General features: G+C 40.2%; 1 protein-coding gene and 1 long non-coding RNA gene across 2 annotated transcripts in view; both read left to right on the top strand.

Moving 5' to 3' along the window:
* Positions 1-7,050, top strand: part of DPY19L1 (dpy-19 like C-mannosyltransferase 1) — a 48,193-nt gene extending 41,143 nt beyond the window's left edge. Inside the window, exons 22-23 of the mRNA XM_085051399.1 lie at positions 1,403-1,528; positions 2,594-7,050. Coding sequence (XP_084907525.1) covers positions 1,403-1,528; positions 2,594-2,750 — 283 coding nt within the window. The 3' untranslated portion in view covers positions 2,751-7,050. The remainder of the gene's footprint in view (positions 1-1,402; positions 1,529-2,593) is intronic.
* Positions 7,051-11,800: 4,750 nt separating this feature from the next.
* Positions 11,801-18,976, top strand: part of LOC146441304 (uncharacterized) — an 80,772-nt gene continuing 73,596 nt past the window's right edge. Inside the window, exons 1-2 of the long non-coding RNA XR_014850430.1 lie at positions 11,801-11,875; positions 18,244-18,370. This is a non-coding gene — a long non-coding RNA (uncharacterized LOC146441304). The remainder of the gene's footprint in view (positions 11,876-18,243; positions 18,371-18,976) is intronic.

The following is an 18,976-nucleotide window of genomic DNA, read 5'->3' as shown; positions in this document are numbered from 1 at the left end:
AGGTTTTGTTTGTATCTGTAATTGATTCTCATAATGTTTGTAATATACAGTAGACATGGCATCATGTTATATTGTAAAGTTTGCTAAAACTTCATAGAACTGGATTTACGATTTTAGTCAGATTGAAAAGTCATGCATTATTTCTTCAGGATTTGTGTTCATCAGAAAGGATATACTCTAGGTACAGATATGACTTCAAACTCACATACAAGAAAATCAGAGGTAAATTATAGAATTCGATTTAATGTGTACTGTTATATCTTTTCTTCATGCTAGTTACTCCTGATGTTGTAGACACATTTGATTTTTTTCCAAGATAGCCAGTTTAGTTATTTCTATTACCTTTCTGTGATTGGCTGTCATTTTTTTGTGATAACTTGTTAACTGAAGCTGAAATTTTATAATGGAATTACTAAGATTTGTACTTTTGTTATTTTCAAAATCAGAATATTTGCCTAAATTGAAATTGATTTATCTGAAAAGGTCATGAATTTCTTTACTACATTTAATATTGTAGCATCATTTTTTTGTTAATTTGGTGAAACTGCTTAAAAAAACTCCAGCGCAAGGAAGCAGGAAGATAGAGAGGGATAAAAGAGGGATAAAAGAGAATCCAGGGATTCATTTTATGTGTCTTATGTCCTTAGTTCTCTGTCTGCCATTAACTGGCTTCAACTTTTGGTCAGCCCTGAATTGGTCAGGAAGTTGGACTTGGATGGTCACTGTAGGTCCCTTTCCACTGAAATATTCTATCCTAGTTACAAAAACACGGGATAGGGCATGTTTGGGGAAGGTGAGGTACAATAAAATACCTATATTAAGTATCAGAAAGTGAATGGGAGTTAACAGCATCATGCTTTGCACATTCAAAGAAGGAAACTGCTGGATGTGATATGGAATGGCCTGGGTTGGAAGGGACCTTAAAGGTCATCTAGTTCCAAAACAGGATCATGGTGTGCAAGTGCTGATTTCACTTGATCACCATAGGCAGATACCAGGTCTTGCACTTTGCATTTCAAAATGTCCAAGCAAGGGCAATATGACCATAATGACATGTAGCGAGGGTGATCTTCCATGGAGAGACTGGGCAGAGAATTGATGCCTTCTGGTCACCTCCAGTCCAAGCAAGGTCATTTCTAGCCTGGAGTATTACATGGTGAATGCATTGCCTTGACATCTTTACACTTTCAGTTCTCAGAAACCATGGATCTTCTTACAAAGTTGTCTCCTGTATATGTTGATTGTATATGTTCTTGGAATAATTTCATTTGTGAAGACATGATCACACTTCAGCAAATGGCACAGTTACTGTAAACTTCGCTTTAGCGTAGTTACCTTGTGAAACTAAAGCTTACATTTTCATGCCATATTGCAGCTAACTCTTAGATGTTTCTTTTTGCAGGGCCAGAACTAAAGTAGTGTATTCCATGTACAGTCGAAAACCTGCAAACCAAGTAAAAAGAGATTTGATAAAACTAGGAGTGAATTACTACATTCTTGAAGAGTCATTGTGTGTAAGCAGAAAAAAGTGAGTAATTGCCCTCTTTCTCACCGAGAAGAATGATACACCGCTCCAATATGTAGTCTAAGATTCATATTAACTGGTAGTTTTGAAATGCTGATTTGTGCTTTATTTATTAAAAGTGTCCAAAATAAATTTTTGTCCACCATCTCTAGACAGTAATTGGTATAATTGACTTTACCCTCATTAGCAATCTTGTGTTCTTAGTGTGCGCCTGGAAAGCTGTGTTGTATGTATTTGTAAGCTTCACTGTAAAACACTGAAGGAATTTACAAAGGAAAGAATTCATTATGCTGTGATGGCAAAAACAGATGTGTGTGTATAATGAAAGCCTGGTATGAATGAAAGGTGCAGAGTAAAAGATAGTTGGAGAACCGAAACATTGTGACCAATAATAATCACTAAGAATTTTTTCACATTTAAGTTGTTCTTCAGAAAGAGCTATGCTTTTTCTTTCCCCTCCTCCCTCCTTTATTTCTCTTTCTGGTCTCCAGAATACAGTTAGTTTGGATTTTTTATTTTATTTTCTTTTAATTTAGAATAAAATTAAAAGTGTCTGTTCAGTTTCTTTCCTAATATCTTTGATAAAATTAGAACATTTTCAGTATTTCTAACTTTGAAAGACATTGGGGAATTGGTGGGGAATTGATGTTGGCTATGATCTTTTGTGAAAAAACAAGGAGTTATTTCTTTTTTAAGGTGTTTTATTTCCTGAATTTTCTTTAGAAATGTTAGGAATGTGTATACCACCCTCTATTTTATAAGATTTAAGGGTCCCTGGTAATGTGTAACATATTGTATAATTTGAGTTGTTTTATGTGCTTCCTCCTCCAAATTAATTCTTTATTAATTACATAACCACAAATGCCAGATGCATTTTACACATTCTCAATACTATTTTAAAATTACTACTACATTTATTGATTTTGTAACCTGATAATCTTTCTAGTATAAAGACAAACATTAAAAAAATACAGATGGCACAATCAAGTATTCATGGAGCACTATGAAGCAAGCTTCATGGGTTTTTTATGGTATTTCTGAATTCATTTTTGTATTCCTATTTTCTAGGCCTGGCTGCAGTATGCCTGAAATTTGGGATGTCGAAGATCCTGCTAATAGAGGAAAAATTCCTTTATGTACCCTTATGAGCAAGGATTCCAGGCCATATTTCATCACAGTATTTGAAAACAGCAATTACAGAGTCTTGAAGATTCCAAAGGAATAACATTTCAATGCAACGAAGCGTCAGTCTTTCAAATCTTTACGCTAGTAACTGTAAGAATTCTAAATCAGAAATACCTTTTTTTACTAGACTTAAAATGGAAAAACGTGTATTTTATTTTTTACCATTTTAAGTGAATTCTGATTATAGAAATATCTTAAACCTAACAGTTTGGATTTCTATTTCAGGGTCAGTCCCTTGAGATTTGCTATGCAAATGATTATATGTTTGCACATTTTATTTAACACTGATCCAAAAGAGCTAAAAGTAGCTATGGAAAAGTTTGTAGGCGGACTTGAAACTTCATTTTTTTGGTGCATGTTATTGGAATCCTATTGATATTAAAAAGAAGACTAATAAGGGTAATATTTGCAGTAAGCAATAGTTTAGCTTCTCAGTGTCCAAGGGTTTTTAGCATTCTTATGCATTCAGTGTAAGCTGGCATAATACACATGAAATTTTTAAGGGAAAATGCTTTATTCAGGAGAAATCTGTCATAGCCTTAGAAAGATACTAAAATAAATCCTTCACTGCCTTAACTAGACCTTCAGCGCCTAACTTGATAAGAAATTACTTTCAAAATTTAATGCCCTTTATCCTTTCCCCATATATTAGATCCTGCCTGGACTTCATCAGCAGCATTAAAGAAAAATGAAATTTATCCCAGTTGTGATATGGGTGTAGTCAGTTGTGTGGGTATAATTGCTCCAGCATTATTAGACTGGTTCTGCTGTTTTTCTGTCATCTTGATGTCTCACCAGTATAATAATTAGATAATAGAGAACTCACTTTCCGAGATACCCAGTGTGAGGACACCCTTTAGTGGTTTAACTGACTTGGTAGAGTTCTTGTATGTTTATTGCCATCGAGAACTATCACAGTAATTGTGATTCTACAGCATAAGTAAGACTTATTTCTAAGGTCTGATGTTTCGCTGTGTACCATTCATGTTTTGGATTTGTTTCAACTCAGTTTTTTTGTTCACATCAGTCTGTTGATATGACTGGTCTTTTTAGCCCTGCTAGCATCTGGTGATACTGGATGTTATAGGGACACCATCCATCACGCCTGTAACAGTGTCAATTAAATGGGAACCTGTGATAAAGTAGTAGTATAACAACTGATCAGTATTCTAAAACATCTTATTTTTTTAAAATCTGTTTTATTGAGAGGGTGAGGGAGAATGGCTGAAAATGCATTAGCTTTTTAACTTTTACAGAATAGATTTTGGAAAAATTTCTATAAGGAAACTAAAAAAAAAGGGCTTTTGGGAAGTCACTTTTTAAAATGTTAATTGAATTCAAGGAAGCAGGAAAAAAATCTTTATATAAACATTGTGACTAGTGTTTCGGCACAAAAAGGTACTGTATTTTTATGAAGTTTATGCCAACTGTTGACATGTACTTACGTGGTTAAATAAAAAAGAGAAAGATGGAAATTGTTCTCATGTTTCTGCTAAGTGTTACACTTCTCTTATGTCTGTTAAACTGAAGTTTAATACAGTTACAACAGCAGATATGATTGAAGCTGAACCTTCGACTAAAAAATGCACAGAAGTGCTGCAGATGATTAAACCAAACTCACATGCCTCTCTCAGGCCTCCATTTTATTCAAAATACCAATGCAGGAATATGTGAAAAGACTGGAATGAAGAAACATTTGAAAGTTAAGGTTCAAAGCTGTGCTGAGGAGGTGACTGTTACTCAGTACATGGCCAGACACCATAAATTCTCAGCTTCAGGGATATTATGCTGTCCCTCTCTTTGAACTGCTCTGAAACCCAAATAATTATTGTCATTTGTTTGCTATTAATGTGATAAAATTTAGTAATGAAAAAATATGACATAAAAATGCAACATACAATTGTGAGGAAGAAATACGGGAATTCTTGAATAAGGTGTCTCATTTTCTTGTCATCTCAGTAATTTGCTCTCAGTTTCAAAAGAAAGAATTTTTGTTTAAATAACACCACATTTAACACATAGGAGCACCATGTTAACATGATGCTTATCCCTGCAACTTGAACCAGAAAACACAAGTTGGAGGCCTCTTAGCTCTCACTGAAGTTGCTTTTCCCTTTGCAAGATCCTAATCAAGAAATGTGTAACACAAGCAAGTTCAGCTTTAAATATATTCAGGCTTTGAAGTAATTTAGGCATGAGACTAGAATACTTCCCTACTTGCAGACAGTTTCCATTACATTTTAGTAATATTGGATCATTGCGCTGGTTTTGGCTGAGGTCTGTGTTTTGGGAGAGCCAAGGTGTACTGCCACCCTCACCTGGAATTTGGGGTTGTGTGGGAGGTGGGAAGGAGAAACACCTGGGACAGGTGACCCAGACTGACCAAATGGACATTCCAGACCGTATAACATCGTGTGGAATATATAAAGTGGGGAGAAGAAGGTGGAAGTGGGGGATGTTTGAAGCGATGTTGTTTATATTCCCAATTCACTGCTGTGTGTGGAGGAGCCCTGCTCTCCTGGAGATGGCTGAACACCTGCCTGCCCATGGGAAGCACTACATTTCTTGGTTTTTGCTTGTGTGTGGAGCTTTTGCTTTCTCTCTTAAACTGTCTCAACCCATGAGTTTTCTGGCTTTTGCTCTCCTGATTCTCTCCCTGATCCTGCTGGTGGAGGAGTGAGCAAGTGCCTGTGTGGGACTGGGTTGCTGTCTGAGGTTAAACCATGACAATCATATAGATTTATCTGATGGAATCTGAAATACTGCTTGCATTGCATTAAATTTCTTCAGTACAATGGGCATAATTACAATTTGGTCTCAAACTTCTGATTGTGCAAGCTTAATATTTAGTACAGAGTCCAGATGAAGCACCTTTGTGAAATGAAGGTGCTGAGTCCTATTCAGTACTGCCCTGCACTTCATTCCACTCATATACCATTAAAAAAAAAACAAAAAACCTCTTTTGCCTTTTTTTTGTAGTTCAGTTTAAACAGTGAGATTGAGTCAGTCTTGGATTTTTGTGATTAGGACATGGAGTTCCACAACACAGGACTCGCTCCAAGTGGAGAAAACTCCTTTAGCAAAAGCAGGTATGTAAGGAAGAGTATAAACACAGGGTTTTCAAAAACCAGCATTGTTTTTCTGCATGGCATGCGGAACTTCAAAAGATCAGAGTTGGTCAGCCGTGCAGAATTTGCTTGGGTAGTGAAACCTCTCAATGCTACAATAAATTCTCCTCTCTAGCTGTATAGTATAAGCACTTTTATTTCAGTACAAAATCAAAGCCAAGTGTTGTGATAAACTGTTTGTAGTGGAGCTTTAAGCTGACCTTTTAGGTTGGAACAGAGTAATAGGATTTACAGGGTTAGGCAGAATCTCCTTCTCAGCAAACTGGCTTGCTTCTGATCTCATGCTGTAATTCTCCATTATTGATGTAATTCATATAATGTCTGAAATCATCAGTTGTTTGAGTGGGTTCATCATGTAGTAGTTCAACAACTTTATTACTTCCTGTTACAGCATGTATAGAACACTTATTGCCAATAGATCATGAGATACGGATAGAAATCACAGAGTGAATGAATAATATTGATTTCCTATCTGGCTGAGGATTCAGGCAGGATCCTTGTGGCCAGTCGTCCACCCTGTAAAGGTTATTATTTAATTTGAGTCTTGAGTGCAAGCAGCATTTGTTTTGCCTATTTGGTAGGAAGGATGAGATCCAGTTTTTAGCCTAAAGAACATGAAAACACTGACTGGATCACATTTAAAGGTGATACTGAGCCTGCAACAGGAAACACTCTCTCCTTTAAATGTTCACCTGAAAGGAAACAGAGCACTCTGGTTCATTCTTTAGGCTTGACCAAGCTTACTTTCAAAGCCAGTGCACCAAATTCTTACTTCCATTGCTAACAATTCCTGTGTTTGAGTACCTGAACAGTATCATCTTCATGTTACTGAGCAACCGGTTGCTCAGCTTCTCTGGCTGCAAGTCCCTGGAGTGTCTCGGGATGCAGTTAGCAAACATTATTTGCAGGCAGTTAGTGTTTTGCTGTAGCTATCTCTGCTTGAGCTGTGAAAAAAATCCTAGCCTTTTCTGACGTATTGGCTTTTATAGTTTAACTATTTCTGAAAAGCCTACTTTGTTTTTCTTCTTGGCTAAAGCAAGGTAGCAAAGCCTGAACATAGTCCAGAGTAGGATGCCTCCTATTTTTTTCCTAAATTAGCTTTATGATGGTGTTTGAATTGCTGTCTTGCTTTTCTTTTATTTGGAATGTTAAAATGTAATGCATCTATAATTGGAGAAGTTTATCTACCACTGCTTATTTAAAAAAAAACAACTGAAGTTATAATCAAGCTTAGTACATGCATTGAGTAGAACCTTTTGCATTCCTGGAGTGTTTCAAAGGCCATTCAACTCAAAACATGAGTTGTATAAAAGCACTAGGTGTAGATGTTTTCTTTAACCTTAGTTTTCGTTCTAGATCTTTGCTGGATTTAGCTGCAGTTGTCATGCCACCTACTGCTGCATACAGAATCTTTGATTTGATACACTTTGGCTATTTTTGTGTTACTGCACAATTTAATCATAGAATGGTTTGGGTTGGAAGGGTTCTTAAAGATCATCCAGTTCCAACCCTCTGTGATGAGCAGGGATGCCTCCCACTAGTCCAGGTTGCTCAAAGCTCCATCCAGCCTGGCCTTGAAAATTAAAACAAATAATTATTTTGAGAAGGAATAAATGCTAACAAGATGTATTCCATAGCTGTGGCTAGCACAGGCTTTTCCCATGAGGATTTTTCTTGTGTTTTATAAATAAAGTTTGGATGTTGTTGGAACAGTGTCCCAGAACTTGGGCAGTGCAGACCTGGCCAATCAGGCCTGGGGGAAGGCTTCTGACTGACCAATCTGGGTGACTTTTGAAAACTCTATATATATGATGAAATCAAAACAATAAAGGTCATTCCTTCTTGCCACTGAAAACTGGTGCTTTCTTTACTCTGCTAGCTGCTCAACAGCGACACATAACTTCTTCATTCATAACTTTAATTTTAGAGTTTACTACTTTTAATGCTTAAAACCAGTGAAATGTTACTTAGCAAGTGGTGATTAAAGAATCAGTAACTAATTTTTAAACCGATGAGGTCTTGGCTATTTACTTGAAGGTTTGTTTCATCCATTTTTGCCCGAAATAAAAAGATACTGTGAAAAAGCTGTTGAATTAGGAGCTTGTGACATGTATTGTCTTACTGCTTTTCTTTGAACCCTTGATGTGCAACTGAATTCATATTTGATTTTACAAAGAAACCTGTCAGCAGTGATGGCTTGTTTTATAAGGTTGTCCTTACACATAAGGAAGTAGTAAAGCATTAAAGTTACAATTGAAATAAATTGAAAAGCATAAATATTTGCAATGTCGAGGGGCAGCCGGACTGCCAAAAGGAAACATGGTTTCAATAAAGTCAGACTTTATTTGGAATGTCTCTTTCTAGTTTGGGGTTTTTTTTTTTCCCTATGTTCTATTTCATTTTATTCTGTTTCACTTCAATGCTGGGAAATGGGATGAAACTGAACAGAATAGACTTGAGAAAAATTGTATAGCTGAAACTGAGAAGATATTTGTATCTTCCAAACATGATCTGGTTTTAGTAAATCTTGTCAAAATGCTTGGCTTATACCAATAATTGGATCATGTGGTCTTCTGTGTGGTCTTGAACCAGTGATTTAGTAGGAGCTGGATTTTCTTAGAGAGGACTACATTGCTACTACCCTAAGCAGCAAATCCAGACGTGAGCTATACTGAAGAATTTCTTCAAGCTGCTGTGAATCTGCATGACATCTGTGTTAGGTCACAGTGGCTGGTGGTTTGAACAAGTTCCCCAAGGACCTTGACTGCATCCTAAGGGCACGTTGGACAAATGTTTTATACTGTGTCAGGGTGCAGTCCTCTGAAAGGAATATAACCTGGTCTTACTAATGTGTGTAACCGAGTTGATGTGCACAGGAGGCACTGTGGACAAAATTAGTTGATTGTTGGGATTCTTAATCACATTATATTGGGAATATAATGAACAAACTTTATCACAAAAGAGGTGAAGGAATGGCTTTTCCAAACTCATGAAGTATTTTGTGTGCCTCATTTTAGGGTGTGCAGTCCTGGCCCAACTTCCAGAAACGTATTGGTCGTCAGTCACTCAGAATTGGCTGCTTAAACTGAAACTTTAACTCCAAGGTCAAGGGAGAGAAACTGATATCCTACATGTAGATTACTCCAGGCTATGTGTTTGAGTAGTAATAAAGGGTAGTAATAGTGGTAATAACAGTAAATCTTGAAAGTGTTCGAAGAAAGAATTTTTTATTTTAAAAAGATTGCCTGATCCTCAAGGAACACTGCTTCAAGCTGCCCTTTTGTTTTGGATATAGGACTAGAGTTTGTTAATTGTTTTCTGCTGCCACATGAAGAATTGCGCAGTCCTTCCACTCTGAGGCTCCTTTTTTTGTTCTCTTTCCAAAACTGATTTTAAAGCACATTGAGACAAGTCACTGAAGAAAAAACAAGAGGATGTTGCTCTGCTGTGCTAAGCAGTTTAGTTGGAAAGCTTTCGTGAAGAGCTGTGCTTAATGACCATATGACCTATGCAGAGTTTTTGAAACAGAAGAGGACGTGTCTGGTGTGTTTAAAACCACAAAAGTGGTGTGGTCTGTGGTTGGTGATGTCGCTTCATAGCACTGTTGTTTGCCAGTTTAACTGCTTGGTTTATCTTTGTACAGGTGTCCTTTCTGAATTGTTTGAAACATGGAGACACTCTTAGCACATGGTTGCTGTCACCTTTGCTTTGTCACTTTGTCAGTGAGGTGAGGCACAGGACCTCTGTTCCCTATTGCCTCACACTGTGCTTCCCCCTTCCCCTCCCACCATTTTTCATCCCCCTTATTACCATGGTGCTTCATCCAATGGCTTTGTGTTAAAAGTCACATTCTACTCTGTGACTAAAGAGATTTAAATGCTGTCTGTGCAGAGCAGGCAACTACAATGGAAAGTTACCTGTTCTGTACTCCCCTATTTAAATTCTATAAATAAATAGCAACAGCGACAAACCTTTTGATGTTGCTACAACTCTATATATGCCTATATTTCCCACTGGAACTTTCTTCTGCAAATTTGTGAAGAAAATACAGGGAAATATACATTAAAATTTTACTGAAGATTTCACAAATCAGGGTATTTTCCTCTGATAAAGTGGCCAAAATATCAGAAGATATTCTGTGACAGTGTTACAGGTCACACTGATCTGTTTTGATGGGTCAGATTACACTTGGTAAGAACCAAGGATGAAGGAAGCACACAATTTGGAAATACAACAGGGTAAACAGTACAGACACACTTCATCAGTTTCTCTTCTCCTGATAGCCCTTCATACTTTCTTATGTAAGTGCATGACTGTGGGTTGCCATCTGAGCTGATAGCAGAGAGTACGTGAGCAGAGAGAATTTCAAGGTAAAAAGCAAAGGAGCCAAAACCTCTTACTGGCTCAGCTTATTGAGTTCTCTGTATCTATTGTTTCTGCACAGTCAGTGGCAGAGGTCCATTGCAGGGAATCTTTTTGGACATTGCCTGTACCCTTGGAAGCTGACCCTGTAAATGAGTTTCACTGACTCCTTTGTGACTGCCTGATGCACAGCTGTGAGAGCAAGATGGGCAGCAGCGAGTGACCAGCAAGGTCCATGCAGGAGGCACACTCAGAGGTGGGAAGGTCACCTTCTGTGCCGTGGGCTGTCACTACAGAGCATGCTGTCCTGCACAGCTGGCATGCCAGAGTTCAGTCAGGTTTCATCTGTGGCAGGTATCACTGCGAGGTGAGATGCCATTCAAGTGCTACTCCAGCAACTTTAGGGAGCTTGCCCTTGGTTTTAGTCTACATTTCCAGCATCCAGGAATCCATTTACTCAGGCTTTGCTTCATGAGTAGTTGGATTCAGTCTCATTGCTGGATGAAACTTTGCTATCCATGTGTGTTTGATTTTGGAAGGATTTAGAGGAGGATAAACTAAACTTTCCCTGAGGTGGAGATTTTCTACTTCCTCAGGATTACTGAAGTTTAGACCCACAATTTGTACAAGCTGTAATACCATCTCCCAGAACTATTGTGTGACCAAGAAAGATTGGAAGGCTGAGGGGAGACATAGCAATCACATTCAATTAGAGAAAACCATCAATAAATTATTCTTTTCACTGATTGTATAACAAACTGAATTAAAAAGAAACAAAGGATGAACATCTGAAGAATTGAAAAGCCAATTTAACTTTGAGAGAATGGCTAATGCAAAATACAGGTATGAGAATATTAAATAAAATCTTCTAAAGCCTTTCTAAGTTAAGTGATATTAAAATGGTGGATTTAGTTTGGCTAAAGCTGTATTTCCACATACGTGACAGCATAAACCAGAGTGCCACTGATGAATTCATTGTACTCCAGCCAGCTCGCATGTCAGCATGAAATTTCAGGCAGTCAGTGCCATAAACCAGATCAGGACTTGGTCCAGATGAAACTCATCTGGGAAAATAAATTTATTTTTTTACTTTAGCTGAATTTGTAGTCTCATTCATCACACAGGTACAGGAACCTTTGAATGACCAAGGAGAAAAGGCATGGTGGTGGAATACACTGACAGTCAATCAGCTTTTTTCAGTGGCTGGGTCAAGCTGATTGAAGCCTGGGATGCTGGACCTTCAGAAGGGCCCGATTCTGTCAGGACCAATCAAAAAACTTTGGGGCTCCTACTTAAGTTCAATGAAATTTTATGGGGAGGTAGAGCTCTAATATGTAATTCCTTAGAGGTTTTGGTGAAAATGGAGCACAGGAGGAAGGCAAAAGAGATCAACATTACCTCCCACACCCCAAAAGCAGCAGAACCCAGCAGCCTGAGCACCTCTGCCCCAAGCACAATACTGTTGTCTCTTGCCTATGCAGCTGTAGTGAGGATATAAGGGAAACGAGGTTATTATTGTAAAGGAGGGAAAGCTGAGGAGAGCAGGCTTTACTGTTCATAGGGCTATCAGTTTTTTCCCTTTGAAAAGTGCTTATATTTCAGAGCTTTATCCCACAGCTCTGTGCCTAAGAGACAGAGAGAGACCCTTCTTTGGAAAGATCAAGATGCCTACAAGGTATTTATAAGGCATATTGGTTGCATTAGCCTGATTTTGAGATATTGTTTCCATCCTCATACTCCAGACAGAAAAACCCTTCTCCTGCCTTACATCTGCAGGTTGTGCTCGAGTGTATGCATCTTCCTGCCCCTTTCATGGCACCCCCATAGCTCAGGGGCTTGCAGGTGGCTGCTCCAGCTGCTGCCCTTGCAGAGCACTCCCAGCCCTTCCTGAGTCAGTACAGGAGGGATCAGCACCTGCTGCAGGGAGGACCAAGAAAAGGATCCTGTTTGAATGTTATTTAAAGAGCAGTGGATACTCTGGCAAATCACCCTCTGGCCTGCAGGGACTACAGTCCTGCTTCTAAGGGCACAGCAAAAAGACAGAGGGGGCTGCAGGTAGGTCCAGCCCAAGTTCCCACAGACAGAAGTTCTGCTGGGGCTGCAGGGCTTGCAGCCATAAGCATCAGCATAGGCTTGGAAGGCAAGCTGTGGAGCTGAGGCATTTCTGTGGGTCTCATGAGGTGCACAGGTTCAAGGGGACTGGGTGGGGACAGCAAGGATGTGGAGTGTGTGTTTGTGTCTGCATTTGACCTGCAGAATCCCATGGCTCTGGTGGAGACAGCGATGTGTGCTTCCCTAACATAGTGGGTTATTTCCTAAGATGTGGTTGAGTCATATCTTATCCCCTTTACCATCTGCTGATAAGTTTAACTAAGTCAACCAAACTAAAGGCTGACAAAGCTTTCCCAGTTCAGGCCCCTTCACCAGTGCAAGTGGAATCTGCTGCAAAGGGCTGAGCACTTGCAGCTGTCCATGAAGCCACTAGGAAATTTGACTTGAAAGTATCAGTTTAGACCAGGTGATGCAAAACTCCACTTCTGGGGGATGGAAGGATGGAATTATTTCACCTCACAAGGGTGTGGGTGAAATAATTTCATTGATGTGTTTAATGCAAACTTGTGGTGTATAATGGGTATGAAATATAAATCTAAGGCAGCACATCTGAAAAGTGTGGAGTAAAGAAAGTGTGTGGCCATGCACTGAGAATTTGGGATAAGGTAAACTAATGAAATAGAATTAATCAGGGTAGCCTATTTCATGTGCTATATAAATCAAATATACTTTGTGGTAGTAATTCTGCTCTATATATGTGTTATGTCCACGTGTAGAAAGAATGAATAAATTACACACTACCTTAATTTTGGCTTGTGCTAGTTTTGGAGGGATTAACTTTGACACATTTATGGGTTTTCCAATGTCTAGGCATGCACACGTGTGCTGTGTGGTCTGAGGGCATCCAGAGAGTGCATTGCTGTTAGGCACAATGCTGGATTAAAGTTTTCACCCATGGTACCCTCACAGTGCTTTGTCCTCAGAGTACATTTTACCAGACTATTGTTTTGGAAAGCTTTGATAGTTCGAAAGGCTGCCTGATTTCTGAGTACAAAGCCAATGTCAGCAGCTCCACAAACTGCTGTTGCTGCCAGAAAGCACAGTCTGCTGGCTCTCCGCCTCCACCACCCTCTCCTTTGGTTAGCTGAGGCATTCCTGCAGCTTTATGGGGAACAGGATATATGAACAGGTCAAGGCAAAACTTAGCATTGCTGAAATTAAAGCTAATTTAAAGTGCTTGTGCAAATTATGTGTAGACATGCGCAGCCAACAGCTGAGAGATGAAGGTGAAGGAATCAAATACACAGGAATACATTTAGCAATCCCTCTATGAAACTGCTGTATGTTACAAAGTCACACTCTAACGCCTGAAATTGTGAAAAGTGGGGGCTGGTTTTGAAGTTGAAGCTGAGCATCTGTGAAGTTAAGCAGTGTGAGGTTGTGAATGTGTCCTGGGTAAAGATCTGACCACAGCCGAATACCTCACCAGCAGTGCTTGAGAGCTTTTTGTTGCAAGGAGAGAAATTCCATATTAATCCTGCAGATAATTTTTCCCCATAATTTATCAAATGTTGGAGGTTTCATGACAATTGTTCTGATTTTTTTTTTATTAAGAGGGGACAGAGAGGTGCATGACAAATAAGGTACATAGCAGGTTATCACCCGAGCAGTCACCAGCTTAAGTGTGCATGCACAGGTGGAAGGCATGAGCTTTAATTTTAGGGCAGAGCTGTATCGGTGTCTGAGATACCCTGTCTAAGATAAACATTTTGTTATTTTTATTTGGCATCCCCCTTACTCTTCCTCAGATATAAAGAGAAGAAAACAACTGTGATATGTGAAGGAAAGCCTCAGACTGCAGAAATGGCAAAAAAGGGGGAGAGCAATGTTATACCATCACATGTGTTGTCAACAGCTGACACTGACGTAGATATGAAAATCCAGTACAAAATGTGAAGTGATTGAACTGTGCCAGATATCAGAGGAGCAAATTTCCGGTCTTCAGCTCAAATAGCCAGAGATTTGGAGAGAGGTCAGGAGATAATTGCTTGGAAGTATGGGAATGTGCCTTTTGGTCCTGGTATGTGGTTGTGTTGAACAAAGCAAGCGGCTTTGTAGTGCTGTCGGTGGGTGCCACCTGTATCACCCAGAAGGACATGGACTGGATCCACACTGTCCACCCTGGCACTGGTCAGCTGACTCTATCCTGGGGAAAAAGTGCTTTAAAATCATAGAATCATTTTTAGCTTGAAAAAGAGCCTTAATATCGAGTCCACTCATTGAGTGCTAATCTGGCACTGCCAAGTCCACCTCTAAAGCATGTCCTTAAGCATCATATCTACGCCTCTTTTAAATATCTCGGGATGGTGACTCAACCACTTCCTTGGGCAGCCTGTTCCAGTGCTTGACAACGCTTTTGGTGGAGAAATTTTTCCTAGTACCAATCTAAACTTCCCTAGCACAGAGCTGTAAGATTTTAGCAGTTGTTGTCCCAGACACTGAAGTGCTGAAAAAATAATGACTGATGTGTTGAACATGACTCAGTACCCAGTAGCAGCCCATATGGAGTGGGACAGATCCAGTGCCCTCATATTATGCTGGAGGCATATATATGCAGAGGCCTGAAGGAGTTTCTGGAATTTTGCACATCCAGGGCACCTGGCACCTAGAAGACCTGAATTGCAGGTCTGGTTGAAAGAGTGTTTATTTGCTAAGTGAGATCAGTTTGTTATCTGGCAGCACAGTGTAGCGTCTGCTAATTGATTTGGAGTGAAGCTCAGCATAACAAGGAATTTGGAAACACTGAATTGACTGAATGTGCATCATCAACTTCAGTCTAAGAGTATTTGGTCATGGTCCAAAGTGGCTGGGATTTGCTTTCAGTTCAACGTTTCATATGCTGTCATCTGTATAAATTCAGTATGTCAGAGCTCTAGAAAATTGCTTTTTGTACCTTTTTATATTCTCCCTATGTTTTTGTTTAGGTAACTGCAGCAACATAGCTCATTTCAGTGTAAAAGTTCCTATGTCAATATTTTATCCTCTGTAAGCTGTATAACTAGATGAGATGCTAATATATAAACCAGAAAAGAATTCTCACTTTAAATGGAAATGCAAAAATAATGGAATTTTGCCATTCTGGAAATAGTTGTTTTGCTTTGGATTTAGGCTGATTGAAACCCTCTCTCTTTTTTCAAGTGCTGGCTTACAGCTGGGGACAAGGAGTGAGCCTGAAACCTGCAGTACTGATGCTCCTTGACATGGTGTTGCTGCCTGTGTACAAATAAGGACGGGGCGATTAAAGGGCTGGGAACGTATCAACTCTGCAGGCAGGGATTTAAAGATTGTAGGAATAAAAGCAGAGGTACAAAGCTTTCATCTCAATAACTCAAATGGCAAAGGCAAAGTAGCTGCAGCAGTGCTGGCCCTGAATGTTTAGGCAGATACACCTCTGAGTTGCGGTGGTCATGGTATCCTGCCCAGTCAGATGAAAAGACACCTCATGTGCACCTGTGCAGCAGTATTTGCATCCCTAATACTGCTCTGTCAGTGTGAGGGAGAGCAGAGGGATGCCCAGGCATTGCTAAGGGGCTCTCCCCCCCACTCAGCCCAGAGAACAGCTGGCAACATTGCAGGAGCATGGGGCTCTTGTTGGAATTGCGAGGGGGCTGGGAAGCACAGCCCTGGCTCCTACCTCCAGACAAGTATATTTCAAAGGAGGTAAAGAAACAGCCTCGGAGCCTTGCAGCAAGCTCAGTGTGGTGTAAATTCTTGAGGCAATGCAAATAAAGAGGAATTCAAAGTGTAGTTAAAGGTCATGAACTTCGCTTTCAGTACTACAGTAAAATAGAATTAAAAAGAGGCACATAAATAACACATATGTGTGTCTTGATTAATACAACGGCATTTTGAAAAGGACAAAGGATTCCCCTGAATAATATTTAAACTTTCATGTTGCAAATTGCTTGAATGAATAAAAATGACATTTTTAGAAGGTCAAAAATTACTTCAGAAAGGTATCTAATCTTTAAAGTTCAGTAAAGAAATCTGCTTCTTACAGCTTCTGCTCATGTTGTCTGGTACTTGCAGCTGAGGAAGCTGAGCTGTGGTGGAACTGGCCCTCTTGCTCTGTGGATTAAGGTGCATCAAGCTGGGTGGTGGCGCTTCCTGGATGCTTTTCATTAACACTGGTGACTGTGCGAGCTCAACAAACCTCTAGGGAAGTCCATCACTGTCCCAAAGAAAGCTGAGGGGAAAATTCTGAGCAATCTGTGCAAATCGCAGTCTATGTGGCAAAGCAAAAATAGCTGCTGGAGCTGGCAGAGGAGGCTGATAGGATTTTCTGTAGATGTGTGGTTGGCACCATTTTCCTTCAACCCTGTATGGAGCCTCTTAGTGAGTTGCCTGAAGTGTCCCTGCTCTTGCTTTTGTGCTTCTGGTCTGAGATTCGGGGTTTCTTCACCTTCTGGGAGATGTTTTGCCATGGGCGTGGAGTGTGCTGTGGATGGGGGCCTGGAAGGGTGCAGGAGAAGCAGGGGCTCCCCAAATGCAGGCAACTCAGTGTCCAGTACTTGGAACTGAGGGGCTGAAGTTGCATTTTGGTACTCAGTCTGTCTCCATTCAAATGCACACCTAAATGTGCGTTTGGCATCAGTGGTGTTATAGACAACTCAGTTAATTTCATGTCACCATATCACAGGAGTTTCCCTGCTCTAAAACCTTGTCCTCCTGAAGCAAATGTCCCAGGGAATCCAGGAGGATGGGGCTGGAGAGATGGTAGCATGACATTCTGCAGAAAGGGTAATTGGTGGGATAGAGTTGCATTTTTAAGTACCCCTCTGATTAGAGCTTTGCTGGTGCTACATTGATCCAATGTATGGAAGGGCAGTGTCTGGCTTGCTTTGAAAAATTCAGCCAGCAAGGAGCAATGTTGTCCTCTTGGAAATGTGCTCATGGTCCTTCCTCCTCTCCCTCCTTGCCTGGTAGACGAGGAGAGCCAGTGAGCAGGGGATAAACCATGTTGCTTTCATTTGTACTGGGTTAAACAAGGGTTGTAGGAGCTTTGAGCTGCCAAACTCAAACTCAGAGTTTCCCATCCATGAGGGGAATGGCTGAGTGGTTGTGGGACAAATCCAAATCTTCTGGGGTCTGACCTCCCCATGGCGAATTCTCTTTCTTGACCTGTCTTGTTAGTCTTTTACGTAGTAACTGACTGTACCTCACCTGGAAACGGCATGTGTTGTTGTGACCCTTTACTTGTTTTCTTTCTATCAATTTTGTGCAAGTCCAAGGCACAGTTACAGTGTGGGCTGAGTAATTACGTTACTGCTTTTCGTGCCTCTTGTGTAATTATAGTTACAAAGAAAATATCAGCTTCCTTCTCTCTAAAGCTGCACCCTGGTAAGGCTCTTTTATCACTATTGTGTTTTTGATAATACATTTGATTTAAGTAGACTAGCACTGACTTCTAAAAAAAAAAGGATTTTCCTGTCCAAAGGGTAGTTTTTGCTATCACCAAAGGGTAGTAGGCGTCCCATGCACACTTGTTCTTAGAGAGTCCCAAGGGTGCAGGGGTGGATGGCACAAGCTACAGCGACACGTGTGGTTAGCACTAGATCAAGAAACAGAATGAATAGGAAGGCTTGGCTTGATCTCATCAGCAAATTAGATTAAATAGACTTTGCAGGCTGATTGAAGCTCGAGTTGTCAGAGTGTCAGTGAACCCTTGTTCGTGAGCTGATTAGAAAATTGCAGTTTTCCTTCTGGTAACTTTGAATGCCCTCTTTCCCTTCCTCCTGCTATAGTTTCACTCTGGTATTTCAGAACTTGGTCATTGTGGCTGATATTTCCAAATAAAACAAAGTCACGTTCAGCAGCAAAAGAAATATTATTTGGAAATTTGCTGCGGGAAAAGTTGCGGGAATTGAGTTTTTCTGACAAATGTGTAAATAACAAACTTGGAGTTTGACCACCTGCCCTCATCTGTTTCAGGCAAGCTTACCTGAGTACACCTTTGGATGGATGCTGACAACAAGTTGGGATGGCAACTTCATTTCATCTTTCCCCCCTCTCTGTACTGACTGATGAAGAAGTCAGCTCAAGGTCACTGTGTAGCCTGGTAAGTCTGACCCTTTTCTTGCAATGGTGATGAGCTGCTGTTGTTGGACTACTGAAGATGTATTATGGCAAGCATAGAAATAGCTGAATTGTGGGGATCAGAGGTTTCACAAGCCTTTGGACCAAAGCTCTCAATTCTCTGTGAGGGTTTGTCAGCAGTGAATTTGTTCTTCGGGACTTGTGGTGGGAAGTTTTGGTTAGGTCAAAGCAATACATCCACCAGCTGGTGTTTCATGCACTGGTCTGGTCACCCTGTGCTAAGTGAGAGGCTCATTTTGGGGAAGTCTGAAGTGGCAGTGGGGCCTAACTCTGTCTTTGTCTTGCCATGTTAGAGAAATTTTGTCACCGTGCTCTCATCTCCTTCAGATACATCTGTTGGCACAGATCAATCACAGTAGCTGGTAGCTCAAGTCAGGTGCTTCAAAAGAGGGACCCCAAACAAGGAAATTCCTGGGCAATTACACTCTTACAATTTGAACTCCCCATCCTTCGTGTGACTCTATGGACAAACAGACAAATTAGAGTCTGGGGTGTTATCACTCTCCACTGGTTCACTGTTTTGTAACCAAATGGTTGCAATGTTGTTATCTTCATACTCCCTTAGGTC

This window comes from Lichenostomus cassidix, chromosome 2, assembly GCF_008360975.1.
Source record: "Lichenostomus cassidix isolate B80296 chromosome 2, HeHo_3.0, whole genome shotgun sequence".
In the NCBI taxonomy this organism is placed as follows: domain Eukaryota; kingdom Metazoa; phylum Chordata; class Aves; order Passeriformes; family Meliphagidae; genus Lichenostomus; species Lichenostomus cassidix.
Note: the sequence above shows the minus strand (reverse complement) of the source record. Positions and strands in the feature narration are given on the sequence as shown.